General features: G+C 38.8%; 2 protein-coding genes across 5 annotated transcripts in view; one reads left to right on the top strand and one right to left on the bottom strand.

The window, feature by feature from the left end:
- The window catches only part of AGTPBP1 (ATP/GTP binding carboxypeptidase 1), a 210,445-nt gene extending 205,109 nt beyond the window's left edge, over positions 1 to 5,336 (bottom strand). Inside the window, exon 1 of one of the 2 annotated variants that reach the window (XM_053656359.1) lies at positions 5,259 to 5,336. The gene's annotated coding sequence lies outside the window, so the exon portion shown is untranslated. The remainder of the gene's footprint in view (positions 1 to 5,258) is intronic. The other variant, XM_053656357.1, reaches the window with a different exon arrangement.
- A 151-nt stretch (positions 5,337 to 5,487) lies between these two features.
- The window catches only part of NAA35 (N-alpha-acetyltransferase 35, NatC auxiliary subunit), a 60,513-nt gene continuing 48,991 nt past the window's right edge, over positions 5,488 to 17,009 (top strand). For 2 of the 3 annotated variants that reach the window (XM_037159890.2, XM_037159889.2), the window contains exons 1-3: positions 5,488 to 5,756; positions 6,467 to 6,595; positions 16,970 to 17,003. In XM_037159890.2, the coding sequence (XP_037015785.1) occupies positions 6,472 to 6,595; positions 16,970 to 17,003 (158 nt within the window). In that variant the 5' untranslated portion in view covers positions 5,488 to 5,756; positions 6,467 to 6,471. The remainder of the gene's footprint in view (positions 5,757 to 6,466; positions 6,596 to 16,969; positions 17,004 to 17,009) is intronic. The other variant, XM_037159891.2, reaches the window with a different exon arrangement.

Genomic DNA, 17,009 nt, shown 5'->3' with positions numbered 1-17,009 from the left:
AGAAGGGGGGAGAAGGTACAGAAAATAAGTAGCATAGACAGTAGATAGAAAATAGATGGGGGGGCAAGAATAGCATGGGAAATATAGAATCTAAAGGACTTGAGACACATGGTCATAAACTAAAGGGGGGGTAATGGTGGGGATGGGGGGGTAGGGTGGAGGGGAATGAAAGGGGGAATAGAACAACTGTAACAGCATAATCAATAAAAAAAATTTAAAACAAAAAACAAACAAAAAAGAACTACACTGAGATATCATTTAACAACTGGGGAAACTTTCAAAACTGCAGCGATGTTATTGACAAGGCTGTGAAAAAGTGAGCACTCTCACATGTCGCTGGTGGGAATATGGAAAAGGAACAAACAGTACAGGTGATTAGGGCAATAGCAAAATTACATATGCATGTACACTTACACAAAATTACATATACATATATACCCAAATTCTGCTGAGAAAAATTTAGCCCTAAGATCATAAGCAAAACTATAAAAAGGTATTCATGGTAGTATCATTTATAATGGTAAAACCCTGAAAGCAATCTGACTGTCCCCCAATAGAGAATAGGTTGAATAAGTTACGGTACATAACTCAGTGAGGTAAGAAATTACCTTTTTAAACAGTCAATCCAAACACAGCCATATGAGGAATAGAAAGATATATCATACATATACACATTATTACTTTCACATAAAATTATGAAAAATAGATGTTTCTTGAAATTATATTTCTATATTTAATTTTCTATTCCTTAAATGCATTTATTTAAACAAAACAATAGAACTAGTTAACAGTAATGATTAGTAATAATAGATAGTAGGAACAACTAATTAAAAATGTGTGTGAGCCCTGACCAGTGTGACTCAGTTGGTTGGGCATACTCCTGCAAATCGAAAGGTCCATGGTTTGATTACTGCTCAGGGCACATGCCTGGGTTTCAGGTGCAGTCCCTGGTCAGGACATATATGAGAGGCAACCAATTGATGCTTCTCTCTTGTGTTGATGTTTCTTTCCTCTCTCTCTCTCTCTCTCTTCTCCTCTAAAAATAAAAAAATAAAATCTTTAAATAATATATATATGAGAAGACTACATTTATAATGTTATATTATAAACATTATAGGGAAGATAGTTATACATTATTTCCTAGTACAGAAGTTTAACTTTTTAATGACTTTATGGGAATACAAGAGAATGTATATACAATTGAACTAACTCAACTGGTATTGGCTATACTTAATAAATAAAAAATGTTTCTGTTACATGATACAGTAGTATATTTTTATTATTTCCTTTTCTGAAAACATTTCTGTGAATTGCCTGCAGTCTTTAGATAATACGTGCACTGATCAGCAGTGCCTGTGGCATCACGGATGAGACATGAGACAAATTCACATGGACTACCGTGTCCTGCAGAGGAAAAGGGGCGGCACGGCTAGTCCCTCAAGGCGGGAGAGCCTCGGAACAGCCTGGCCACCCTCTCAAGGGGAGAGTGGCTTGGAGCAGCCAGGCAATTCTCTCCAAGGGAAAGAGAGCTGCTGCAGCAGCCGGGCAATTCTCTCACCAGGGCAGAGAGAGGACCTGGACCCTTGCCTAGTTGGGCTTTTATTGGGATTTTTGCACAGGAGTTCAGGTATAGCTTATTAATCATTGTCAAGCAGTAAACAGTAGATCCTATACAAAGAACCATTAAGGTTTCTTCTAAATCAGGGCCTGTCAGCTAAAAGGCTACAGAACTTTGGGAACATAAACTCTTCTGCTTGAGCCCTTATCATCTAACTAAAAGCATTCTTAAACAAAGCAGGTCTCACAGGGTTTCACTTATTCCTTCTCAAGCCTAATTACCAGGGAGCCCGCCATTCCCAGCACAAGGCTTGCACCAGCTTCCCCATCATAGGGTTTTAGGCTTAAGTGGATTAGAGCCAGGAAGTGCTTCTCCCAGAGGACATGGGGACTCGGGCTTTGTCACAGCTTGGGGGAGAGGGTCCATCACTCCCTCTTTGTTGCATCCCCCCCCCCAGTCCTTCCATGATGGCCTCCCAAGTGATCGTGTCTGGCCTCTGTTGCCCCTGCTCTGAGGGGTCTCACCTGTATCTGACCATCCGACCATACTTTGGGGGCAGGGAGATGAACCAGGGGCAGCATCTGCTGCTAGAGACAAGCCTTGTCTCCTCAGTGGCTCGCATTCCAGAGGTCGCTCACAGCCTTAGACACTGGAGATGGTTTACAATTTCTGAAACCAGACAGGGTGGTCCCCAACATTTAGGGACACACTTAATTTCCTTTACGCAGTGGTAAAACTAAATACGGTCAAATTATAAAAGCAGTTCTGCTTCTTATTTATACACGTCAGAATCAGACTTTTATTTATTTATAGAAATAATTTTATTGTATTTTTCCCATTACCATTTAGTCCCCTTATACACCCTTCCATATCCCAATCACCACACTGCTGTCCATGTCCACGAGTCCTTTTTCCTTTTTGTTCAGTCCCTTGACTCTCTAACCTCCCCAGCCCCCTTAACTATCATTCTCCTCTCTATCTATGAGTCTGTTTTCATTTTTGCTTGTTAGTTCAGGTTGTTCATTACATTCCACATATGAGTGAAATTATATGGTACTTGTCTTTCTCTGACTGGCTTATTTCACTTAATATAATGTTCTCCAGGTACATCCATATTGTCACAAAGGGTAAAACTTTTTTTACAGCTGAGTAGTATTTCTTTGTGTAAATGGCCCATAGGTGTTTTATCCACTCATCTACTGATGGGCACTTCAGCTGCTTACATGTCTGGACAATTGTAAATAATGTTGCAGTGAGCACAGGGGTGCTTATGTTCTTTTGAATTAGTGTTTTAGCTTCCTTTAGATACATTCCCAGAAGTGGGATAGTTTGGTCCAAAGGCAGATCCATTTTAAATTTTTTGATGTATCTGCTTTCCAGTGACTACCCAATGTGCATTCTCACCAACAGTGCAAGAGTTCCTTCCCCCTTCTCCACATCCTCACTAGCACTTTTTGTTTGCTGATTTATTGATGATAGCCATTCTGACAGGTATGAGATGATATCTCACTGTTGTTTTAATTTGCATTTCTTTGATGATTAGTGACGTTGAGCATCTTTTCATATGTCTATTGGCTAACTGTTGTCCTCTTTGGAGAAATGTCTATTCAGGTTCTTTGCCCATTTTATAACTGGTGCTGAGTTTCGTAAGTTCTTTATAAATTTTGGATATCAACCCCTTATTAGATGTATTGACAAATATGTTCTCCCATTCTGTGGGTTGTCTTTATTTTGTTGGTGTTTTCCTTTGCTGTACAAAAACTTTTTAGTTAGATGTAGTTCCATTTTTTTAATTTTTTCTTTAGCAGTTCTGCTTTTATCTAACCCTTGTTATATTTGTTCCTGGCATCAGTTAATATGACATCAAACTAAATTTCCTCTCAACACAAGTGTTTAAGCATGGAATACTTATGATTTCATGAGTCAAGATTTAGACTAACAAGAATTACTTTCTAGCTCTCCAAAAATGCCCAGCAACTCTGTAACTATTGATTTTTTTAGGTGGACCAACTATTTGTTAATCGGTTCCTTTGCATTTATTCATTCATCATGTAGATGTAGCGTATCTAATGTCTAAAATGCCCATCATTCTTCCAACACTATCAAGCATATAGGATGAGGATAAGTTAAATAAGTTAACCTGTTTCTCAGGAAAAAAAAAGTTTTTTACAGAAAAATAATTAGAACTAGTAAAATAAGTTTGGACTTCAAATAAATTAAACACTTAGTGAAGAAATTAATAAAATCTTATTTCACTTGACTGCTTTGTTCTGGTAATTTCTTTCTTTCCAAAAATTGGTGGGGGATTTTTTCTGTACCCATTTTTGTTACAATCTACACATAATACTGAATAACTTAGATGCAATCAGTTCATTCTTTCCTAGATTTCTTGTGGTCTCTGTAAAGATTACCAAATGGTTTTGGAGAAAGAATATAAATTTGTTTCATTGTGATTCTTTTCCACATTCTCACCATCAGTGTGTAATATTTAGTGAGCACCTATTATATTATATGGCAAACACTGCCCTAAATGCTGCGGATACAAGTTTAATCAAAACAGGCAAAGTTCCTTCCCTTTGAACCACATTATCCTGTAAGAAATGTAAAGATGTGTTTTTTGTTTTTTTTTAAACCTACTTTATTGAAGTTCAGCTTGCAAACAATAAAATGCACGTTGTGTTTATTTCAATGCATTTTTACACATACACCACCCATCTAACTAATGATTACCATAATCAAGATACAGAACATTTCCATGACCTCAGATCACCTAGCCCTATTCCAGTTAATCATTTCCTGACACTCCTCTCCCACTCCCCCACCCCACCTCACCTCACCCCACCCATCTCCGCAGTCACTGATGTTTTGTATCACTGTGGTTTAGATTTGAGTTTTTATAGTTTCATATAAATGTAATCATCCTTTTGCGCATAGTCTGACTTCCTTTGCTCAACATTATTTTGAGATTCATGTTATTATATGTCAAGTAGTTCATCCCTCTTTGTTGTTAATTACTATTAATTAAATCCTATGGCTATGCCCGAAGTTCTTTATGTATTCACCATTCAATGAACATTTGGGTTGTTTCCAGTTTTTGATCATTACAAATAAAGCTATGAAAATTAATGTACAAACACGTGTTTTTATTCCTAAGTAAATAGGAGTGGAATTGCTGGATCATATACATGTATGATAAACTTTAAAGTAAAAGACAAAATTTTCCGAAGTAGTTTTAAGCATTTTGCATCACCATCAGCAACATAAGAGGTCCAGTTGCTTGACGTCCTAATCAAGATTTGGTATCCTCTTAAATTTTAATGGGTATGTGGTGGTAAAGATGTGTCTCTTACTAGTCTACTTATGTTACCCCACTTTAAAACTCATTATTTTAGTAGTCATTTTTTTTACTCTAAAACATGTATGAGTTTGAAAGAAAATGGCTGGCTGGACCCTGAAGGTATTTTGTTTCTATTTCCCCTCAGGAAACCCCCAGGCACTCTCCTGAAAACTTAAATCTGGTGTCACGCAGCACTAGCTCGGTAGATGTCCAGAAGCTGGGCTCTTCATTTAAAACCGCAATGGCTAAGGTATACGCGTACTTCCACTATAACCTCGATCCTTCATATCACCCTTCTAAAGAATTTCCCAGGGCGCCGCGAGTGGCTGGGCCGACACCGCAGCCCTAGGCTCCGCCTCTTACCGGGATTTGTCCGCTACCCAGGGACTCTTGCTTGAGGCAGGAGAGGAAAGGTATCTTCCGGTCTCGCGATTGGCTCTACTCCCGCGAGAAAAAAAGACAGCCGCTTACCACCGACTGGTGGCGTTGGTGAGGTTGGTGAGGGAAGGGGAGTGGCCGCAGATCGTGCTGTTTCTAAGAGTGTGGGAGAGGGGGCGGGGTCGCGCGCACCGGGCGTACGCATGCGCGAATGCAGCCGGTCGGGCTGAGCACTGAGGGTAGGGGGCGGTGGCGGCTGCGGTGGCAGCTACGGCGGCAGCAGAAGAGGAGGCTTCGTGATTTCCGCGATCTGGGCGGTGCGTGGCCGCGCGGGTGGCCGTTGCAGTAGTAGGTACGGTTCGCCTGTGAGAAGCCATTGAGACTTCCTGTCTCTCTTGTTTGAGCGCTTCAGTCCCTGCTTGTGTGGCAAACCTTGGGGACGGCAGGTCACCCTGCGGCCCCGGCCCTTCCGCCGCATTTCAGGTAGGAGCTTCGGGTTCCCGGGTGCCCGTTACCCACCGAGGACTCAGGCTTGACCGGTGTTCTCGGGCAGAGACCCGGTACCAGGCGTGCCCGCCCTCTCGCGCGACAATAGCTCTGTCCTTGCTTTCGCGCCTGTGGGGCCGGGCCGAGCTGACCTATGGGGGGGGGGGGCGGGTGCCCGCCTCAGGTGCGGCCCCGCTGTGGGCCTAGAGGGTAGGACCCCACCGTGTGCTCGCTCACGCGACGCATCTCGGCGAGGCTACCTGGTGGCGGCGTCCAGGTAGAGGTTGGCCCAGCAAGCTCCTGGCGGATGAGGAACCACCTTGACTTGCAATGTTGCGAGAGGGGATCCTGTAGCATGCCTTGGTCACTTGCAGCCTGTGTTGAAAGTTGGAAGCTCTAGAGTTGGTTCTGTTTGGGCCAGTGGTAGGATGAGTGGTTTGTGATTTTTCTCCTTAAATAGCAAGAGGGCAAACTCTTTATGAACTCTGGTAGGTGGCTGGCTATTAGTAAATGAGCAGCCGTAGTGTTAATTATTGTGAAATTTAAATTGCGTTAAGGTATGTTTTTGCAATACCAGCCCCAAACTCAGAAGAGCTCTGCTTTAACAGTTTAGTCATATTTTCATCCGGTCCTTAAATACATATAGTTGCAAATGTGCTGGCCATGAAAGCTACATCCTTTCTTTTAAACCAGTATTAATTTTGTAGGCATAATGGTTATGAAAGCTTCTGTAGAAGATGATGATTCGGGATGGGAGCTCAGTATACCAGAAAAGATGGAAAAAAGCAATACAAACTGGGTGGACATAACTCAAGATTTTGAAGAAGCTTGTCGAGGTGAGTTTGAATTTTTAGATTAAAAGTTCAGAATCTGGGAAAGGGTAAAACAAAGTCTTGATTGTGATTTCTGCATTTTCTCAATAAATCAACTCAATAGGTAAGTGTGGTTTATTTAAGTTTGTTAACCACATTTATTCACTCTCTATCCTCTAACTTTTAACTTTCATTTAAAACACATATATATATACACACACACACAATGATGTGTATATATATGTATATATGCATCATTAAATACTGATGCTGAGGCAATTTTTTAATTAGAATTTTATAACTTTTTAAGTAAAGGTTAGAGAATATATAGCAATAATTTTAAAGTGTGGAAACAGGGATTATGTGGACCTAAAGATAGTAGTAATATTGTCTATTTGAAATTCGAAAATGGTCAGATTATATTATTCCCTGTTTAAGATCCTCCAGAGGCTTCCTGCTGCATATAGAATAAATTCCAACTTCTTCCCCGTGGCCTTTATGATCTAGTACCTGCCTGCCACTTTGACTTCTTTTTTTAAATTCTTACTCAAGGACATTCTTATTGATTTTAGAGAGAGGGGCAGGGAGAGAGAAAGAGAGGAAGAGGCACATTGATCGACTGGCTGCCTCTTGCATGTCCCCTGACCAGGGGTGGAACCACAGCCCAGGCATGCACCCTGACCTGGAATACAGCCTTTTGGTCTACCGGACCATGCTCCAACCAAATGGACCACATTAGCCAGGACTGCCCCACTGAGCTCATTATGTTAGTTGTAAGTCCTGCTTATTTCATTAATCACTCAAAGGTGGTCCCCCTTCTTTTGCATGTTTTGTTTTGTATATCTTAAATTACTTTGCCCTCAGTTCTTCACATAGCTTGCTCCTTCCTGACCACTTAAATGTTACCTCTCCAATGAGGACTTGTCAAAACCACCCATCTAAGCAGATTCACCCCTTCTTTTCTATCCAACTCCAGCTCAGTTGAATCGCCCTGTTTTATTCACTTCATAGCACTTATCTAATGTTAGACATCATCATTTTCAGTTAATTGTTTATTGTCAGCTTCACTCACTGTAATGTAAGCTCTGTGAGTGTAGAGATATTGTCAGTAACACTAGCACATAGAACATTTCCTGGCATATAATAAGTTTGATAAATGTTTGGGCATAAATGGAGAAATGAGCGTGTTTGTTGTTTGAGGGGAAGGAGCCTTACCAAGGTGGGAGATTCAAGATACCAGAAAGTAACAAAGATAGAATGAGAACTTGAACATTGAGAGGACTGGACCAAAAACATGGTAGAAAAACTAACTCAGAGCAGAGAACAATAGGGACAGACTGAGACAGGAGGAAGTAAAGTTGGGATGGTAAAGATATACGTATGTTTCCAAGTGGATGGAGAGGAATAGTGGAGGAATTCACACCTTGATGGTTTCTATATTAGTGAACAAGAAGGTTAGGTCTTTGGTGATGTGAGGTGGTGTGTGTTTAGAACAGTGAGTGCTCTTAAGGAGAGGAATGAAGACTTAGAGCATCTGCAGGTGGAAAGGGAAGCATTTGAATTATAAGCAGAATGATAAAGTGCTTACCCTTTGACTGTTTTAAAATGCATGCCCAATTAAAGTATGCCTAAGAGAGATAGTGGAAAGAGCATTAGACTGGGACTTGAGTGACTGCCCATATATGTCTACCTAAGGGGAGAGAGAGAACTTTTAAGTTACAGTGTAGTTTTGGTGCCTGCAGATCTTAGGCTGTTAAGTGGATCAGGCCTATCATCTTGCACTGATTTTAAGTGAACTGTATTAGAGGGCTGTCGTTATGAACCTAAAAGGGGAAAGGTTTTATGAAGTACATATGGCTTAAGTTGGACCTTAAAGGAGTGATTGAGTTTCTCTAAGTGAATATAAGGAAATTATTCTAGACTGACATGAAACATTAGAGCCAGATGAAGCTTTTATGTTTGAGGAACAGTGAAGAATTCTGCTTCTTTGTGGAAGGAACTTAGAGTAGGAGATATGGGTTAATCCTGCTTTGGTGTGGACTGAGAGGAGGTAGTATGTCATTTTGTTGCCATATTAAACCATCCTATTAACTCTTCCATAATGAGCTCTTGCACTCTCTCAGGTGGCACAAATGTGAGGTATACATCTTGAAACCAAAATGTCAACATAGAATTAATCTTCCTCTGCATGTAGATTAGGACTAAAGGCTGTTGGCAGGTCTTGAGCCTGTGGTATTAATAATTTGTTTTCCCCTTTTGAAATAATCATATTTATTGCCTGGATTATAGTTTAGATTTATGTTCTAGAAACTTTTGGGAAACTAAATTTAAAACAGACATCATTACATCCTTTTTCTTTAACTATTGCAGTGTTTTCTCATATTTGGTGACAGTATGATGGCATTTGGCTAGACTTTGGTGCATTTCTTTTTTGTACAGTAAAATTATCTGCATATGGATGGCAATGTTTTCCATGTACATTTCTACATATTCTTTTAGTGACTCTTCAAAATCCTTTGGATCAGATTCTGACTTTCATCATTTATTTTCTATTAGGCACATGACAGGCATTCCTTCTACATTTCCTGTAACTGACCTTGAGGCTCTTGTTTTTTTCTTTCTAAATTACTTTGAGTGTATGGTGCTGTCACTGTTATTATGCATTGTATGTAATAATCTGAAGAACAACGCTGAGCTTTGTTTCTCTAGGAAATCTTGCCTAAAATAGTCTCTGTTCTTCATATTCCATTTGGTTGTCTATATTTAGGTGCTTTCTGAATTACCCACAGCTTAGAAATTTCACTTAAACATAATCATGAAATGCGTACTGCTCCTTCTTCTGCCTGCCAGATTCCCTTCTTCCACATGCTCTCCTAGGATGATGTCTACAACCTGTGGTTGGCTATCATTACTTCCTTTCTTTTTAAGCTCTGGTCTAGGAGGATATGGATCCATCCCTCATCCCATTTTCTTATCTCTTTGATGGCTTAGCTAATTCTTCCTCAGACCATCTTTATTAGAGGTACCATTGTTTAAGACCCTCTTTTTCCATCCAGTTTCTTCAGCTCTTGCCCAGCTCTTGCCCAGTACACTTTATTGCTTTCTTTTCTCTCTTTTAAAATCTAGGTTGCTTAAGCCTTTTCTTTCTCTTTCTGTTTTGTCTTCTCTCACCCAGAACTTTTATAGGTGCTCAATATGTATTTGTTTTAAGATTAAATGAATATTCTAAAGCCATCTTTCTTCAAACCAGAAAAATATCTGGATCTTGCACTTGAGAAGTTTGAGAATCGCAGCATTACATTAAATGCTGTCATTTTGAGTGACTGCTTAGAACCAGCATAATTATGAACATAAGCTCAGACACTGAAATTACAACAATGCTTGGTTATAATATTATCCAGTAGGTCTGGAATATGTTTCTGTAATCTTTTAAAAAGATTATCATTGAACTGATTACACAGCATTTAACAATTGTGGAAGTATACTTGTAGGTTCTTGATAAAACTTTCATGGATTCTTTTTGGTTGCCCATCCCCAACCATGAACCCAAGTTTAAGAATCATTGTTTTAGGAATTTGCAATTGGTTAGTATTTTATTCTAAGAGGAAAAAGATGAACAGAAATTTTTTTGGTGAAAGATCTGGGCAACCTGTAAAGTATTTTTTAAGTGATTTTGGTTGTAGAAATGAAAACTACATTTTCCTCCTTTCATGGAATCGAAAATATTTTCAGTGGTGGGGCATGTGTTGGGTAGGCAGCTGGTTAATTATGGATCACTCGTCGTAACTGTAGATACACTGTTAATTGTGGGTCACTTTAGATCATTGTGTCTCCACCAGTGGTGATCTTGCCCCTCGAGGGACATTTGCCAGTGTCTTGAGACAAATTTGGCTGTCACAGTTGGGGTGGGGTAAGTTGGTACTGATGGCTAGTTAGTATACACCCTAAGGAAGCTGCTAGCCACCCAATGCACAGCATAGCACTTCACTTTCAGAGGTAGGTGGTAAGTCAGGTTGGTTTTTGACTTTCTCCATTGTTGGGTTTATTTTGGACGGCAGTGGGGGATTGCTAAGAAACTACTGGTCTTTCTGTTTCCAGGTTTCCCCAGTTTTGTTGTGCTGTTTCTACACTTGTTTTTCTTCCTTTGAGTTTATACCCGTTTTTAAAAAAATAATCCTAGTTATTTTAATAAGATTTCATAAAGGAATTAAAAGTAGTTGCATGTGCTCAGTTGACCACCTGCACCCAGAGGTTAATTGATTTGTTTGAATATCATTACTATTAAACTGGCCAAAAAGTCCATTGCATTTTTTATGTAAAATAAAAGACATGTTTAATTTTCACCAATAACTTTATTGATTTGGATATTTTGAGTATGTCAGCTATCTCCTGCTGTTGGCTTCTAGTAGGTAGAGGCCAGGGGTGCTGCTAACAGCTTCCAGTGCATAAGACAGCCCCACAGCAAAGGATTATTTGGCCAGGATGTTAATAATACCAAGAAACTTCTCAAACCACTTCTGACACATTTGATCAGTCACAGCACTTTCTCCATACACTGCACAAATCTTTTTCTGTGTGTGTTTCAGTTGTGTTTTTACCTTTCTTGAGATAAAGCCTAATATGCCAAAAATGTTGCAGATTTTCTTCCATCTTTAATATTAAAATGGCTGCACAAAAATTCATCAGTAGAAGTTTTTTTAAAATGCAGGGTGACATAACAGCTGTCACAGTAGTCTATCAAAATTATTTCTTATGAAGTTAAAGACAGCTAAGCACTACTAGAACCATCTTACAGAAAAAAACATACAATGACATTGGATTTCAGTTATATCATGGATTCAATAGATCTAGCTGGGAAGGTCGTCATCATTTGTAATGTTATGTGTAAAAATCTATTCAAAGATCTCTAATACCAGTTTGCAAACAATCTTCTCATTTATGTTATTTTTAGTATGTTTTATTGCTTATGTTATTACAGTTGTCCCAATTTTTTTCCCTTTTATCCCCCTACCACCTTGCACCACCCCACCGGTGCTCCAGCATTCTCCAATCCCCCCACTATAGTTCATGCCTATGGGTTGTACATATAAGTTCTTTGGCTTCTCCATTTCCTATACTATTCTTAACCTCCCCCTGTCTATTTTATGCCTACCAATTATGCTTCTTATTCCCTGTACCTTTCCCCCCATTCTCTCCCTCCCCATTGATAACCCTCCATGTGATCTCCATTTCTGTGGTTCTGTTCCTGTTCTAGCTGTTTGCTTAGTTTTTGTTTTTGCTTTTTAGGTTTGGTTGTTGATAGTTGTGAGTTTTTTGTCATTTTATTGTTCGTAGTATTTGATCTTTTTCTTAGATAAGTCCCTTTAACATTTCATATAATAAGGGTTTGGCGATAATGAGCTCCTTTAACTTGACCTTATCTGAGAAGCACTTTACCTGCCCTTCCATTCTAAATGATAGCTTTGCTGGATAGAGCAATCTTGGATGTAGCTCCTTGCCTTTCATGACTTGGAATCCTTCTTTCCAGCCCCTTCTTGCCTGCAAGGTCTCTTTTGAGAAATCAGCTAATAGTCTTAGGGGAACTCCTTTATAGGTAACTCTCTCCTCTTTTAAAATTCCTTATCTTTAATCTTCAGTAATGTAATTACGATGTGTCTTGGTATGTGCTTACTTGGGTCCAACTTTTTAGGATTTTTAAAATTTATTTATCTTTAGAGGGGAAGGGAAGGAGAGAGGGAGAAAAATATCAATGTACAGTTGCCTCTTGTGCATCCCCAGCTGGAAACTGGCCTTCAACCCAGGCATGTGCCCTGACTGGGAATCAAACCGCAATCCTTTGGTTTGTAGGCCTGCACTCAGTCCACTGAGCTCCACCGGCCAGGGCTGGGTCCAACCCTGGGACTCTTGGAGCTTCCTAGACTTCCTGGAAGTCTATTTCCTTTGCCACATTGGGGAAGTTCTTTTTCATTATATCTTCAAATAAGTGTTCAATTTCTTGCTCTTCTCCTTCTGACACCCCTATGATTCCAACGTTGGAGCATTTAAAGTTGTCCTGGAGGTTCCTCTTCTCATAGTTTTGAATTCTTTCTTCATTCTGTTCTGGTTAGATGTTAATTTCTTCTTTTTGTTCCATATCGTTGATTTGAGACCCAGTTGTCTTCCCTTCATTCTTTGTTTCCTGCATATTTTCCTTTATTTCACTTTGTGTAGACTACATTCCTTCCTTCATTTTGTGATTGAGCTCAATCAATGCTGCAATTACCAGTGTTTTGAACTCTACATCAGATAGGTTGTCTACCTCCTCATCACTTAGCTCTTTTTCTGCAGTTTTGATCTGTTCTTTCATTTGGGCCATATTTTTTTGTCTCAGCGCACCTGTTATACTGTAAGTGGGCAGGACCTTAGGTATTCTTCAGGATGGGGCAACCCTCTTTGCTGTGTTGTGGGGCTGTCTTTGGGGGAGGGGTCAGAGGGAACAGTGCTGCTCACTCAGTCTGCTCTGGCCCCACTTTCCAACAAACTCTGTTGTGTGAGACTAGGAGTTTCTCCCGCTGCAGCAACCCCCACGATTTTTTACAGCTAGAGGTTTTGAGTCTTTAGTTTCCAGTCAGCCAGCCCTCTTCACCCTCGTGGTCTGCCTCCTTGCTGCAGGTCTCATCTGCCTGCCTGGCGACCTGTCTCCGCCCCTCCTGCTGGTCTGGACGAATGTTTCTTTAACTTCTTGGTTGTTGGAGTTCCGTGAAGTTTGATATTCTGGCATTTCTGATTGTTTATTGTTTTTAAATTGGTTATCTTTTGGTTACGCAAGGAAGCAAAGCATTTCTACCTACGCATCCATCTTCAAATCTACTCATTTAAAAGATTGTAAAATGTGTTTGCATTGTTGCATGTTTTCTGTCCTGGTTTCTCCAGGGGAAAAGACATATGCTTCAGGTGCTCAGCACCGCTGCACACCCAGACTCCAGCCACAAGTTATGATTCATTGTTTATTTCCAAGGCAAATGGAAGTATCTTCTCAGTAAGATATCATCAAATTCTGTAACTGACAAAATTTAAGTTAAATTGTCTCTCAACAGCATTTCTGTTCGTGCTTTACAGGGAGTGAGGATAAAATTAAAAGGTGGTTTATTATCAAGATTGTTCAGAATTTTTTGTATTTTAATTTCCTTTGCTCTGAGTGCTTTAAGCTATATATTCTTGCATCTACTTAAGCCTTTAACTTAAAAGTAGAAGTGACTTAAAAAAAATCATTGTGTTAACTTAGTTTAATGGTTTGATGGGATCCATCCATGCGATCTCCAAGACTTTCATTGGGGTATGCTAGGTCAAAACTATTTTCATGGTAATAATAAGACATTAACTTACCTTTTTGACTCACATTCTCTCATTAGTGTACAGTGGAATTTTCGAGACTGCGTGATGTATGATGATGTCATTGCCCTGCTTGCTAATGATAAATGTAAAACATTAGCCTTCTCACTAAATTTTTTGAGAACTGCTGCCCCGTTGGACAAGACCCAAGTTACTTATGTCTGTAGTGCTATAAAAGATCGTGATTCTGTGTCCAGACATTGGCCATGCAGTGAGAGTGCTGGTATTCTGCTTGCTTAGTGGATAAATTTTAAAGTTTACAACCTGTGGTTTACTAGTGAGTGAACTGATTACTGTAGTTCTAAGGGACCTTATGAGAGTCATCTAATTCAACCTCTCATTTTACTGATGAGGAAACCTAGTTACAGAGTGACCAACTTGCTTCTAGGTCTGTGTAGTGCTTTTTTTTTTTTTAAGATTTTATTTATTTATCTTTAGAGGGGAAGGGAAGGAGAGAGGGAGAGAAATGTCAATGTATGGTTGCCTCTTGTGTGTCCCCTGCTGGGAACTAGCCTGCAACCCAGGCATGTGCCCTGACTGGGAATCGAACCATGGTTGTTTGGTTCCCAGGCCCGAGCTCAATCCACTGAGCTATACAAGCCAGGGCTGTAGTGTTTTATTTTAAAGTTTGATGAAGCTATTTGGTACCCAGATATACCCTAAGTATGTGATAGATTATTATAGCAGTTATTAAGTTCTTTTGGCCTCAGGACCCCATTATATTCTTTAAAATTATACTCTTACACTCTTAATTATTGTTTGTGTGTTATGTATAGATATTTACTGTATTAGAATTTAAAATGGAAAAAATTTAAAAATACTTATTCATTCATTTGAAAATGATAATAAACCCATTGCATGTTAACATAACATTTTTCTAATGAAAAGTCAGTGCATTTTCCAAAATGAAAAATAACTTAGAAAAGGAGAGTTTTATATTTTTGAAAATCTCTTTAATGTTGGCGTAATAGAGGGCACCTGAATTCCAGTCATCTTCTGTATTAACTGGTTACCACAGGTTGTTTTGGTTGGAATATGTGACATAAATCTGACCTCACCAAATATGTAGTTGAAAGATGGGCTATACTTTTTAGATAATTGTTAATATTTACCTTTGAATGGTCTTTAAAAGTGGTGGTTTCTTAAAGATTTATTATGTGGAATCTGAAGCCCTATCAATCTATTTTTTATGCTCTGTTATATTAAAATCCATTGGTCTGTCTTCAACTTTGAATGGATCTTTTATCCATGCCTAATTTTGTAACATGCATTGCCATTTGCAAAATACTGGTTCAGTGAGTTAAGCAAAAACTCTGCATGTTGACTCACTTCATTATACAATATGAAAAAGCACATTTGTTACTATCACCAACAATATCATCAGAAAAGTGTAAGTATTGGGAAACTGTCAAGCTCACAGTGGTAAATTAAACATTTTCCAAAATTCTAATTTTTGCTCGAAAGCTCGAATTTTATTATTGGCAACAAATGTCAGGTATTTTTCCTTAGAGCAATAAACTTATTGCTTCAAGAAAGTGGCTTAGTCTCAAGTCTGAATACCTATAGTTTATCAGTTCTTTCAAGGGAAAATGGTGTTCTGTGATAGTTGTGCAAGTACTTTTTCTCAAGATAGCCTGTTACACTAGTATGCTCCGGAAGTATTAATATATACTTTCTATTTTGTCAGGTAGATTATTAAAAAGACGTGTACTCAGAAGATTGAGATTTAATACCCTAAATCAGGGCCAGCACTAGTGTGAACCAAGTAGGTACCCAGAGTACAGAATTAAAGGCACTACAGAAAGCAAGCTTCTCGTTAAATTTTGTACCATGGGTGCCTTGCTGCATCTTAGTCCTGCTTTTGAGATTAATCATTTTTACTGTTACATCAAGGATTTCTTGAGTGCAGTCTTTTTTAAAATTTTGGTTTTTTAGCTGCAAATACATGGAGTTGAAAAATTCATTCTTTAGCTTGGGGTCACTATCTTGATTTCATGCTGGAGCTACAACAATTTTGCTCAACATTGCTTTCTCCCCCTCTCTTCACATCATTGCTCTTGCATTATCTATGCAAATGTCAGCACAATGAAAAGGAAAATGTTTTAGTATTACTATGAAAATAATTTTAACATCACAGACTTGGGTTCCCAGACCATCTTTGAGAACTGTACTTGTGTTCGTTCACATATGCTTTATTGTAGTAAATTGATTCATGCCTCTCATTGATTTATCTGTTTTGGTACATGGAACTGTTAAAAATTACTATTAATTTAACTTATGATGACCTAAGAGAATTACTGTTACTTAATAGAGGATTAGTCACGAAGTTCTGAAAACTGCTTGTTTATACCTTCCACAGGACTTGGCCATCGATATTTAAGCTACTTAAAATGTCCTAGTAGTGACACCTTTCCTGCTCATTGAAATCACCTGGAGTGCTATAACGCTATTGCATAAAGCCCACCCCTAGTTGGTTTGGGGTGCTGCTTGGACTTTGAAATTTTCAGAAGCTCCCCAGATGATACTAATATGAAGCCATGGTTGAGAACTGCTTTAAAGGAATGAACACCATTTTGATTAGCAGTCTATGCAGGTGTCTTCTATATTATTTAAATAAAAAGTAATTTTTAAGAAATAGTTTTAACACTGTTCCTGGGACAGAAGAGATTAGATTGACAACTGCTGATTTGTAAACAACTTTAGAAGTAGTAATCAATTCTATGAAAAAGTTTATTTCGAAAAAATTCTAGTGATATTTTTAAATGAGGTTGGTAATTCTAATTGGATTATTTTGGCCCTTCCTGGGACATTTACTCTTAAAAGTTTAGTTTCTGGTTAGTATCTAAATGTTCACTGTGTAGAAGACATTATATTTGTAATTGAGTAGCAATATTACAACTGTATCTTAGAAAATGAAGTTTAAAGTAATGCAAGCACATTTTTCAGGTGCTAAAATTTTGGTTTTTTCTGAGCGTAAGAAGTTAAATATGGTATTAATCAAAGGATTTTTCTCTTTGTTTCTTTTAGAATTAAAGTTGGGAGAACTGCTTCATGATAAGCTGTAAGT

Source organism: Artibeus jamaicensis, unplaced genomic scaffold (genome assembly GCF_021234435.1).
Source record: "Artibeus jamaicensis isolate MK-2021 breed Jamaican fruit bat unplaced genomic scaffold, CSHL_Jam_final scaffold_1964, whole genome shotgun sequence".
NCBI lineage: Eukaryota > Metazoa > Chordata > Mammalia > Chiroptera > Phyllostomidae > Artibeus > Artibeus jamaicensis.
The sequence above is the reverse complement of the archived record's forward strand: the minus strand, read 5'-3'. Positions and strand labels throughout refer to the sequence as shown.